The sequence below is a fragment of the Bos grunniens genome, chromosome 6 (genome assembly GCF_055505025.1).
Source record: "Bos grunniens cultivar Pamir isolate PY7600 chromosome 6, Bosgru_T2T1.0, whole genome shotgun sequence".
Taxonomy (NCBI): domain Eukaryota; kingdom Metazoa; phylum Chordata; class Mammalia; order Artiodactyla; family Bovidae; genus Bos; species Bos grunniens.
Genome location: NC_141170.1, coordinates 4,910,001 through 4,921,531, shown reverse-complemented (window position 1 = coordinate 4,921,531; position 11,531 = coordinate 4,910,001). Strand labels below are relative to the sequence as shown.

General features: G+C 48.6%; 1 protein-coding gene across 2 annotated transcripts in view; it reads right to left on the bottom strand.

The window, feature by feature from the left end:
- Positions 1–7,775: 7,775 nt before the first annotated feature.
- QDPR (quinoid dihydropteridine reductase) overlaps positions 7,776–11,531 on the bottom strand; it is a 20,182-nt gene continuing 16,426 nt past the window's right edge. For both annotated transcript variants that reach the window (XR_015166075.1, XM_086407455.1), the window contains 2 exons: positions 11,242–11,325; positions 7,776–8,432 (listed from right to left, as the gene is read on the bottom strand). Coding sequence is in view for 1 of the 2 variants with exons in the window: in XM_086407455.1 (XP_086263581.1) it covers positions 8,327–8,432; positions 11,242–11,325 (190 nt within the window). In the remaining variant the exon portion in view is untranslated. The remainder of the gene's footprint in view (positions 8,433–11,241; positions 11,326–11,531) is intronic.

Below are 11,531 nucleotides of genomic sequence, written 5' to 3'. Positions count from 1 at the left end.
AAGGAAGAGAGGGTATATGGATGTACGTGGCTGATTCACTTTGCTGAACGGCAGAAACAAACGCAACATCGTAAAGCAACTACACTCCAATTAAAAAAAAAAAAAAAAACACCTCTCATATTCAGTTCAGTTCAGTTCAGTCGCTCAGTCGTGTCCCCCCATGAATCACATGCACGCCAGGCCTCCCTATCCATCACCAACTCCCGGAGTTCACTCAGAATCACGTCCATCGAGTCGGTGATGCCATCCAGCCATCTCATCCTCTGTCGTCCCCTTCTCCTTCTGCCCCCAATCCCTCCCAGCATCAGAGTCTTTTCCAATGAGTCAACTCTTCACATCAAGTGGCCAAAGTACTGGAGTTTCAGCTTTAGCATCATTCCTTCCAAAGAAATCCCAGGGCTGATCTCCTTTAGGATGGATGGGTTGGATCTTCTCGCAGTCCAAGGGACTCTCAAGAGTCTTCTCCAACACCACAGTTCAAAAGCATCAATTCTTCGGCACTCAGCTTTCTTCACAGTCCAACTCTCACATCCATACATGACCACAGGAAAAACCATAGCCTGACTAGATGGACTTTTGTCGTCAAAGTAATGTCTCTGCTTTTCAATATGTTATCTAGGCTGGTCATAACTTTTCTTCCAAGGAGTAAGAATCTTTTAATTTCATGGCTGCAATCACCATCTGTAGTGATTTTGGAGCCCCAAAAAACAAAGTCTGACACTGTTTCCACTGTTTCCCCATCTATTTCCCATGAAGTGATGGGACCACAGTGATTATTGAACAATATTTCACTGTTGGTCTTTTGAGTTGTTTCAAAGATCACAGAAATTAATAATTTGTTATAATTTCCTGTTCTTTTTTTGGCTGTGCTGGGTCTTAGTTGCTGCTCGGGCTTCTCTCTAGTTGCAGTGTGCGGGCTTCTCACTGCGGTGACTTCTTCTGTTGCAACTCCTGGGCTCAAGAGCACAGACTCAATAGTTGTGGCACAGAGGGTTAGTTGCTCTGTGGCATGTGGGATCTTCCAGTACCAGGGATCAAACCCATGTCTCCTGTATTGGCAGGTAGATTCTTTGCCACCGAGCCACGAGGGAAGCCCTCCTGTGCCTTTTTATCTTACTGAAGTATAGTTAATTTACAATGTTGTGTTAATTTCTGCTGTTACAGCAGAATGATTCAGTTATACACGTGTGTGTGTGTGTGTGTGTCTGTATGTCTGTGTGTATTCTTTTCCATTATGGTTTATCACAGGATATAGAATATAGTTCCCTGCACTAAATAGTAGGACCTTGTTGCTTATTCATTCTATCTTGTTTCTGATTATTTCACAGAATCTAAGATATAGGGCTACTAGATCAAATGCTGTAAAGTCTTAAGAGTATTGATAGAGATCCGATGACTCCTGAAAGCTTCGATGTGGCCCTCCGATCAGCAGGACTGGAAAACCCATGTCAGCACACGCATTGAAAATAGTTGCTGGTTTGTGTCAGGGAGGAAGAGAGTGTCCTCCACCCTTCTAGGTTCTTCTGGCTGGTCTAAGAATTAAATTGACATGAGACAGATTAATAGGGAAAAGCAAATAAAAGTTTATTGACATGTACACATGGGAGAGTCCCAGGAAAATGGCCAAAATGGCCAAAGTCCTGACCTTAAATACCATCTTCAGCTAAAGACAAAAGAGGACCTTGTGGGTAGTGGTTTGGAATATGGAAGGGGAGAAAGACAATCCATGTGAAGATGGAAAATAAACAAATGTTTGCTGGACCCTGCAGAGTCGAGGGACACGGAGTGGACTCTGGTCTCCCCCCACCACACCCAGCCCATATTCTTCTCAGATCTCTCTGGAGGCAGCTCTGTTCTCGGAACAAGCTCTTTATCTAGATTCTTTAGGCACCTGATTCTTCTTGTTTTTCATCGCTAAGACATGTCTGATTGTTTGCAACATCATGGACTGCAGCACACTAGGCTTCCCTGTCCTCCACTATCCCCCAGAGTTTGCTCAGATTCATGTCCACAGGGTTGATGATGCTATCTGTCTTCTGTCATCCCCTTCTCCTCCTGCCTTCAATCTTTTCCAGCATCAGAGTCTTTTCCAATGAGTCGGTGCTTCGTATCAAGGTGGCCGAAGTATTAGAGTTTCAGCATCAGCATCAGTCCTTCCAATGGATATTTGGGACTGATTTCCTTTAGGATGGACTGGTTTGATCTCCTTAGGCTAAGGGAGAGGTCAAAAGAATGAAGTCCTAAATCTCGTTCTTCTAAATCAGCCTAGGAGTTCCCTGGTGGCCCAGGGCTTAAGGCTCTGAGCTTCTAATACAGAGGGAGAGAATTCAGTCCCTGGTCAGAGAACTGTGATCCTACTTACCGCCAAAAAATATAAAAACAAGAAAACAAAGTTCAAAAAAAAAAAAAATACAATCAGCCAAAAAAAACCCTCCTGCCAGAGAGATACGTGTTGAGGTGACAGATCTTGCCCCCTTATGCTAATGATCACTACTGCCATCTCGTTGATTCCGTTTGCATTTCTTCAATAATGAGTGAGGTGGGACATTTAATTTTCCTCTCAGTCAGATTTCTAGTTCAAACTACTTTATCCAGAGAGAACATAGTTTGCAAAACATTGTGGAAAGAAAATTCTCCCTGAAGATGGACCTCATATCCTGTGCTCTGTGACAACCTAGAGGGGCAGGAGGGGGTGGGAGGTGGGAAGGGGACCCAAGAGGGAGGGGACGTGCGCATACCTGTGGCTGATGCGTGTGGGTGTGTGGCAGAAACCAACACAGCATTGTAAAGCAATTATCCTCCAATTAAAAATAAACATATTTTAACTTAGAAATTCTCCCTGAAAATGGAGCAAATATATCTTTGGGACACTGAGGCAGAGGGCAGAAAGGGACTTAGGAGTATTCCCTAGGACACAGTCTCTCAGTGCTAAGAACATTCTAGAAACCCATCAGGTTTCTATCCATAATCCCCTGCACATAGTCTGGTCTGGACCCCCAGATGGCAGATGCCTCTGGCTGAGATGGGCTTCTCTTAGCCTCCATGATGCTCTGTCCTTCTTTCTTTCTCGCTAGAATGCCCCAAGTAGCACTTATTTTACCCATACTAAAAGTCACAGGCATCACTCTGCTGACAAGTTCCATCTAGTCAAAGCAGTGGTTTGTGCAGTAGTCACATAGGGATGTGAGAGTTGGACCATAAAGAAGGCTGAGCGCTGAAGAACCGATGTTTTCAAATTGTGGTGCTGGAGAAGACTCTTGACAGTCCCTTGGACTGCAAGGAGATAAAACTAATCAATCCTAAAGGAAATCAACTCTGAATATTCATTGGAAGGACTGATGCTGAAGCTGAAGTTCCAATACTCTGGCCACCCGATGCGAAGCGCCAACTCATTGGAAAAGACTCTGATGCTGGGAAAGGTGGAGGGCAAAAGGAGAAGGGAAGGACAGAGGACAAGATGGTTGGATGGTATCATTGACCGAGTGGACACGAATCTGAGCAAACTCCAGGAGACAGTGAAGGACAGGGAAGCCTGGTGTGCCACAGTCCAGGGGGTCACAAAGAGTCAGACACGGCTGAGCGACTGAACAACAACGAAATGGCAGTGTCACGGTAGAATTGATCTGTGGGGACAACATGAGACTCAACCTTGATTATGTTCCACCAACGGAAACCCGGGATCAGAGCCTTCCTGTCCATTTTTCCAAGCCCCTGGATCAGCTCTCGACTCCACGGTCAATGAAGCACCAGCCTTCAGGGTTTCCTTAGACACGATGCTTTAGCCTTTCCGTTTTCTGGGGTTGTAAACAGCTGTGACTTGAACAAGCTTGGAGCAGCCGCTGGCTCTCCCAGACTCTCAGCTGAGCCACCTGCCACGGACCATGGTCACACTGGGAAGGCCTCGCTCCAGCCCCTGGTCACTCAGCTGCACTGATCCAGCCCCTCACGCATGTCTGGAAGCGTGAGTGATGACAATGTCGCCACCTCCCTACACTGAGACGTGGACACTGCGCACTTGAGCACCAGTGACTGTGGGGGCAAATTTAAACTGCAGACGTCAAAGCAGACTCTTCCCTGAAACAGGCCCACTGCTTCCCCCTGGATGTGGTGCTTGCGTGCTAAGTCGCTTCAGTCATGTCCAGCTCTTAGTGACCCCATGGACTGTAGCCCACCAGGCTCCTCTGTCCGTAGGATTGTCCAGCCAAGAATACTGGAGGGGGTTGCCATTCCCTTCTCCAGAACACTGAGGACGGGGAGAAACAAGATGGCAAACAATGCTTTCAGGGCTCAGGGGCATTGAACGTGCACTCTCCCCTCCTCTACCTTCTTAACCACCAGGGGCAGGCAGCAGGAGACAAAAAGGCCAGGGTGATGCAAGTCAGCTCCTTGAGGGCCAGGGAGGGAGACACATATTGCCCAAAAGCCACACGGGGCCTGGCCCCGGTCCACACGGTGGCTGCTCACTCTTCACGCCCAGCCTCTCCCGTCAGGTGAGTCCTTTGTCCTCCTCGTGCTGGGGTGAGGGCCTGAAGAGAGGGAAAAACTGGTTCCTGTGAAAACCGCCCCTGGGTGTGGACCCCCTAAAGGATATGTGAGGAAGAGCGGCCAGGATGCCCCAGGCTGACCTCTGAGCTGGTGAGAGCCCATCGGGGACAAAGCAGAAGGCTTCCTCTGGAGCATGGCCAGAAATGGGCACATGGGTCCAGGGACCCTCAGGTGCGCTCTGGTGAAGGCACTGGGAAAGGCTGCCCTCAAGAATGCTGCAAACCACACATCTCAGGTTAGCTCTCCAGAAAAGACTTCAGCCATAAAATAAAGCTGACAGCAAAGCAGAGCCAAATGCCTGGTAGACTTTGCCAGATTCTGTTCAGGAAATAGAACTCCCATATAAGCCAGCAATCCCACTGCTGGGCATACACACGGAAGAAACCAGAATTGAAAGAGACACATGTACCCCAATGTTCATCGCAGCACTGTTTATAATAGCCAGGACATGGAAGCAACCTAGATGTCCATTGGCAGACGAGTGGATAAGAAAGCTGTGGTACATATACACAATGGAGTATTACTCAGCCATTAAAAAGAATACATTTGAATCAGTTCTGATGAGGTGGATGAAACTAGAGCCTATTATACAGAGCAAAGTAAGTCAGAAAGAAAAACACCAATACAGTAATTAACACATATATATGGAATTTAGAAAGATGGTAACAGTGACCCTATACGCGAGACAGCAAAAGAGACACAGATGTAAAGAACAGACTTTTGGACTCTGTGGGAGAAGGGGAGAGTGGGATGATTTGAGAGAATAGCATTGAAACATGTATATTATCATATGTGAAACAGATTGCCAGTCTGGGTTCGATGCATGAGACAGGGTACTCAGGGCTGGTGCACTGGGATGACCCTGAGGGATGGGATGGGGGGTGGGGAGGAGGGAGGGGGGTTCAGGATTGGGAACACATGTACACCCATGGCTGATTCATGTCAATGTATGGCAAAAACCACCACAATATTATAAAGTAATTAGCCTCCAATTAAAATAAATAAATTAATTTAAACAAAAAAAGAATAACATTTAGGAGACTCCAACAAAATACCTAAACTGAGTTAGGGACTTCCCTGGCAGTCCAGTGGTTAAAACCCCACCCGCCAATGCAGGGGACGTGGGTTCACTCCCCGGTCAGGGAACTAAGATCCCACAGGGCAGCTAAGCCCGGGCACCACACCTGCTGAGCCCGCGAGCACTAGAGTCTGTGTTCTGCAACGAGAGAGCCCCGTGCCACAGTGACAGATCCCGCAGGCCGCAATGGACACCCGACGCGGCTAAACGTAAAACTAAACATTTAAAAAAGGAAACCGAGACAGAGGCGTCTACACACTCATCCCCTCTCTTCCCTGCTCTCTGATGTGGAAGTGTTAGTCACCCAGTCGTCTGATTCTCTGTGACCCAAAGGACTGTAGCCCTCCAGGCTCCTCTGTCCATGGGATTCTCCAGGCAAGAATCCTGGAGGGGGTTGCCATTCCCTTCTCCAGCAGATCTGCCCGACCCAGCGACTGAACCAAAGTCTCCTGCACTGCAGATTCTTTACTGTCTGAGCCACCAGGGAAGCCCTCTCTGAAGCTTGCTCGAATCTTTGACCCCCACCACTCCACTGAAAGTGCTTGCCAGCGTCATCCGTGATCTCCCTGCCGCTAAGTCCAATGGTCTGTTTCTAGCGGTCGCCTTCCTTAACTTCTCAGCAGCATCAGGCCTGTGCATTCTTTCCACCTCAATATGCTTTCTTCACTTTACTCCTAAGACAGCACATTCCGCCGATCGGTTGTTCCCTCCAGTGTCCTTTGCTGAGTTTCCCTCTTCTTCCCAATTTTAAGAGAGCTCAGTCCCTGGTCATCTTCTCTTGTCTGCACACATTTTATGTTTTCTAGTGTCTTAGTTCAGGCAGCTGTAACAAACTACCTTGGATGGGGTGGCTTATAAATGACAGAAATATATGCTCTGGAGGTTCTGGGAGCTGGAAGCCTGAGACCGGGTGGCCAGCATGTCTGGGTCCTGGTGTGGACCTGCTTCTCAGCTGCAATGGCCGGCTTCTCGTTGTGCCCACCCATGGTGGAGATCAGAGCAGAGGGAAGCGAGGTGTCCAGGACTCTCATAAGGACACCAATCCCGTTCATGAGGGCTTCACCCTATGACCTCATCTCATCCTAATTATGGGGCTTGTTGGTCTAAGGGTATGGTTCTTGCAAGAATTGGGCTCATAAAATCGTCTCCCAAGGATATGAACTTGACTGTGTGACTAAGCACACATGGTGGATGAACCCTGAAAACATGCTAAGTAAAATCCACGCGTGTGCGCAGTCATGTCTGACTATGATCCCATGGACTGTAGAGCCTGCCCGGCTCCTCTGCCCATGGGATTTCCCAGGCAAGAATACTGGAGTGGGTTGCCATTTTCTCCTCCAGGGGATCTTCCAACACAGGGATCCAACCCATGTCTCCCACGTTTCCTGCAGTGGCGGGCGGATTCTTCATCCACTGAGCCACCCGGGAAGTAGAAGTAGTCAGACAGAGAAGTCTACATCGTGCACGACTGCATTTACATTCTGAAACATTCGGAACAGGTAAATTCACGCAGACAGAGAGCAGACTGTTGGCTGCCAGGGGCTGGGGCGGGAGGAAGAGAATGACTGCTTGGCGGCTAAGGAGCTGGATTTGGGGATGATGAACACGTTTGGGAACCAGACAGAGGTGGTCACCAGACCACCGTGAACATAGTAAATGCCACCAAATTTTTCACTTTAAAATGGCCAATTTTATGTTATATGAATTTTATTTCAATGAAAAAAAAAGTCTTTAAAAGAATTAAGGAGAGGACAAACATGGTAAAGGCCTCTGTGAACTTCAACCATCTGGTGACTGGGGTTCGGGCTCACTCTGATACCTACTGACTGTGAGGATGACAAGGCACTGCTGTGGGCCTCAGTTTCGCCACCTGTCAAAGGGGTCGCACTGCACCACCAGTTCTCAGAGCAGCCTGTGTGAAGTCACAAGGAGCCCTGCTTCTAAACGCACGGGCCACCCTGCAGATTCCAGTACGCCTGTGAGGCAATCGTGCCTCTTGCCACTGTGCTGAAAACACTTATTTCAGGGTTTGAATCCAACCCCCTTTCTAGAACTAAAGAGCACTGGCAGAGCTAAAGAGCACTGGCAGCCCACGATTCTAGGGCAGTCACCCATGATCGTTCATAAGATGCGTTTCAATTAGAGAAGACAATACCATAAACGAAGTGCATTTATTAGGAGGGTAAACACCACACCATCACAAGTGGGCACTCGGCAACTTCACAGGAAAAAGACACCTTGACAGAGTCCACAGGATTTTGCTTATACCACAGAAGGAGCTTTAAGGCAGATGAATTCGAGGCTACGAAAACTACATCTGTGATACAGGCACAACATTCAGAAATAAGTCAGGCTCCAAATGTCCCCATTCCCAACAAATCTCTGAACGAGTCGGTCAACAGCCACGGTCAGGGACTCAGACGCAGAGTCTCAAAAGCAATTCAATACGACACCAACGCAGAGGGGGTCGTCCTGAGACCTCCCAAATCTCGTGGATAACACTGACCCACGCTGCTGTCTGTGAGCCTCACATGCTTTTATTTCACACAAACTTGGATACCATCCTAGGAGAACAAATGCACATTAGGCGAGAGGAAAACAGGACTTAGAATCACATCCCAGAAACAGGATTACAGAAAACAAGGGCCACACTCGGCTGTGCGGATGGACTGATGACTTTTCTGACAGACGGTGAAACGAAGCTTATAGAGATGCTGCGGTAAGCTCTGTCTTCCCCTCCGTGGTCACCACCTGGATTAGGCTTCCTGAGCTTGGTCGATTCTTCTCTGTGATCCAGTCATGGAAGGTTCTAGAACAAAAAGAAGAAAAGCTTTACGTTCTAAAAGCAAAAATCTGGACACAGGCTTATCTTCACATTAGGGCCAAGCAGCAGCTTTAAAAAAGCCTCCAAGGCCTCATGGACACACACCCACGTCCCCAGTGACTCTAGGACTTCACTGACTGCAGTTCCCGAGTGGTTAGGATTTGCCAAGGTTTTCACTTGGCTATTTTCCTGCGTTGTTGGAATACAGTGATTTTATGTGATTAAAGAAAGATTTTCATGAGTTCATCCTAAGAGACATGGGCACCAGTCTGGCATTCTGTGATGACCAGGAGGGATGGGAAAGGGGGAGGAGAGGGAGAGAGGGGATGATTCGCATTGTTGTTACGGCAGAAACCAACACAACATTGTAAAATTCTTTTTAATATATATTTAAATTAAAAAAACAGAATAAATGGAAAAAGAATTAGAAAAAAAGAGAGAGAGACATGGGGAGAATACTTTATACTTTGTTATATTACCTCCCAGAAAGTTAAAAAGAGAAAAAATTATTATTATTTTCTTAACAAACATTTATGGAGCATCCATGGCTGTGCCATGCAATGGAAAAAGATATTTAAAAAAACACAGTACTGCAATAAAACACATCCGGTGCCAGGATGGGGCATTTAATCACCAGCTCTGTGTGGGGAGGGGTGTGGGTTGCCTGGGGGAGTTGTGTTCGGTGTGTGTGTGTTTGTGTCAGTCACTCAGTCGTGTCCGACTCTTTGTGACCCCAATGGACGGCAGCCTGCCAGGCTCCTCTGTCCGTGGAATTCTCTAGGCAAGAATACTGGAGTGGGTTGCCATTCCCTTCAACAGAGGATCTTCCCGAGCCAGGGAGGGAACCCAGATCTCCCGCATTGCAGGCAGATTCTTTACTGTCTGAACCACCAGGGAAGCCCTTTCACAATGTATGTGAATATAAAAACTCAAACTCTATACCTTCAATCTATATCATTGTCAGTTATATCTCAATAAAATCTAGCAGTTGCCAAAAAAAAAAAAAAACGAGGAAAGAAAAAGGGTACAAGGAATTATTAAGGTTTAATGATGCTGAAGCTGAAAGTCCAGTACTTTGGCCACCTCATGCGAAGAGTTGACTCATTGGAAAAGACTCGGATGCTGGGAGGGATTGGGGGCAGGAGGAGAAGGGGACAGCAGAGGATGAGATGGCTGGATGGCATCACTGACTCGATGGACATGAGTCTGAGTGAACTCCGGGAGTTGGTGATGGACAGGGAGGCCTGGCGTGCTGCGATTCACGGGATCACAAAGAGTAGGACACGACTGAGCTACTGAACTGAACTGAACTGAACAAGAGACTGATAATTTTTATTTTTTAATTTGGCCACACCATACCGCATGCGGGATCTTAGTACCCCTATCAGGAACTGAACCTGTGTCCCCTGCATTGGGAACACATAGTCTTAACCACTAGACTGCCAGGGAAGTCCCCTGGTCATTTTTAAAGCATTAACTCCTGCTGTTGAGAATATTGTCCGCTCTGACATCCCCCATCCACAGGTGGGACTGTGGCCCCTCCTTCACTAGAAAGTCCTCAGGAGCTCCTGAGGTCTTTAGTGCCTATGAGAAACCTGCTGGACCAGAGCTGACCTTCAGCCGTCCAGTCATTCGAGCTGCCACGGACCAGGGGCTGAGTAGGTACACGGAAGCTGTTGTTGCTGTTGCTCCGTCACTAAGTCGTGTCCGACTCTTTGTGACCCCACGGACTGTAGCCTGCTAGGCTCCTCTATCCATGGGGTTTTTCCAGGCAAGAATACTGGAATGGGTTGCTATGTCCTCCTCCAGAGGTTCTTCCTGACCCAGGGATTGAACTCCGATCTCCTGAGTCTCCTACATTGGCAGGCAGATTCTTTACCACCGAGCCACTTAAGAGGCCCCTGCTACAAGCATTTAATAAGACCAGGGTTATGAAGTCAAATGGCTTGGCACATAGGTGCTACGTAAGCGCTTGTTCCAAACATAAAAGTTGCAACTATCTCCCAATTCCATCTAAATAAAAGGCAACCTCAGACCAGAAGTACATCGCAAGCCTACAAACATCCCATATGAACACAGCCATCCAGGCAGCTCACCACTCACTCTGCTGGACAAGGTGGTCCCTGCTCCCTCATCATCGTCCCCAGGCGCAGCACAGCCCCCAGCCCCAGTGGGTGCTCAGCGAACATGTGCTCAACACCCCCTTAAATAGAGGGGTCTGGGGGAACTGAGATCCAGGTGAACACAAGCAAGCAGAAAGCGCATCCTCTCCTGACCTTCCAAAGCCACTCATATTCACAAAGGGCCTTGGGGGCCGAATATGATCTGGGGGACAAAGGACACTTTTCTGAGGTTTGGCACTAATTCAGACACGTGGGGCCAAAGGTCTCACCCAGGTCAGTGGCTCACTCCATGCAGCTGTGCTTGTTAACAGAGAGAGCCAGTGTTCCAGGCGATGGGCTCACACAGCATTTCTGTGGGTCAGACATGGGCTGGGAGCCTGTCCCACTCTACGACGGCTTACCCTCCCAAAGGTCATCACGGACCCCCATTGTACAGACTGAGAGGCTGAGGCCTAGAGGAATTGAACCACTCCTGGTGGAGGCGGAGGCACCATTAACCCCTCCAGCCTGCGAGGTTCACACAGAGTTGCGAGATGCCCTTGGAGGTCAGGACCTCATGGAGCAGCGAGTTGATTGATAAGCCAGGAGAACACGGGCCTGTCCTTTCACCCGCAAGAGGGAGGCACGAGGGCTGTGAGCTGCTGAGTCAGTGACGTGACTGCGATACTCACTCGACCAGGAACTCCAAGGGCGTCCAGGAGCTGAAGTCGGCTTCGGGCATTGACTTCCTGTTCACCGGGGTGTCCAGGGTGACCCTGCAGAGCAGAGACAAGCCTGTCACGTGTGTGTCCCCACTCCCAGGAGACGATGGCACCAAGGGTGACCACGCCGACGTGGACAGACCACTCGAAGCTCACCAGGGAGGCTGGGAAGCTGCCCCCGGTCAGAGACCACAGCCCAGCCCAGCCCTGAGCCAGCAAGGCACTTTGGGTAAGAGCCACGTTTTGCCTTTTTCTAAAAC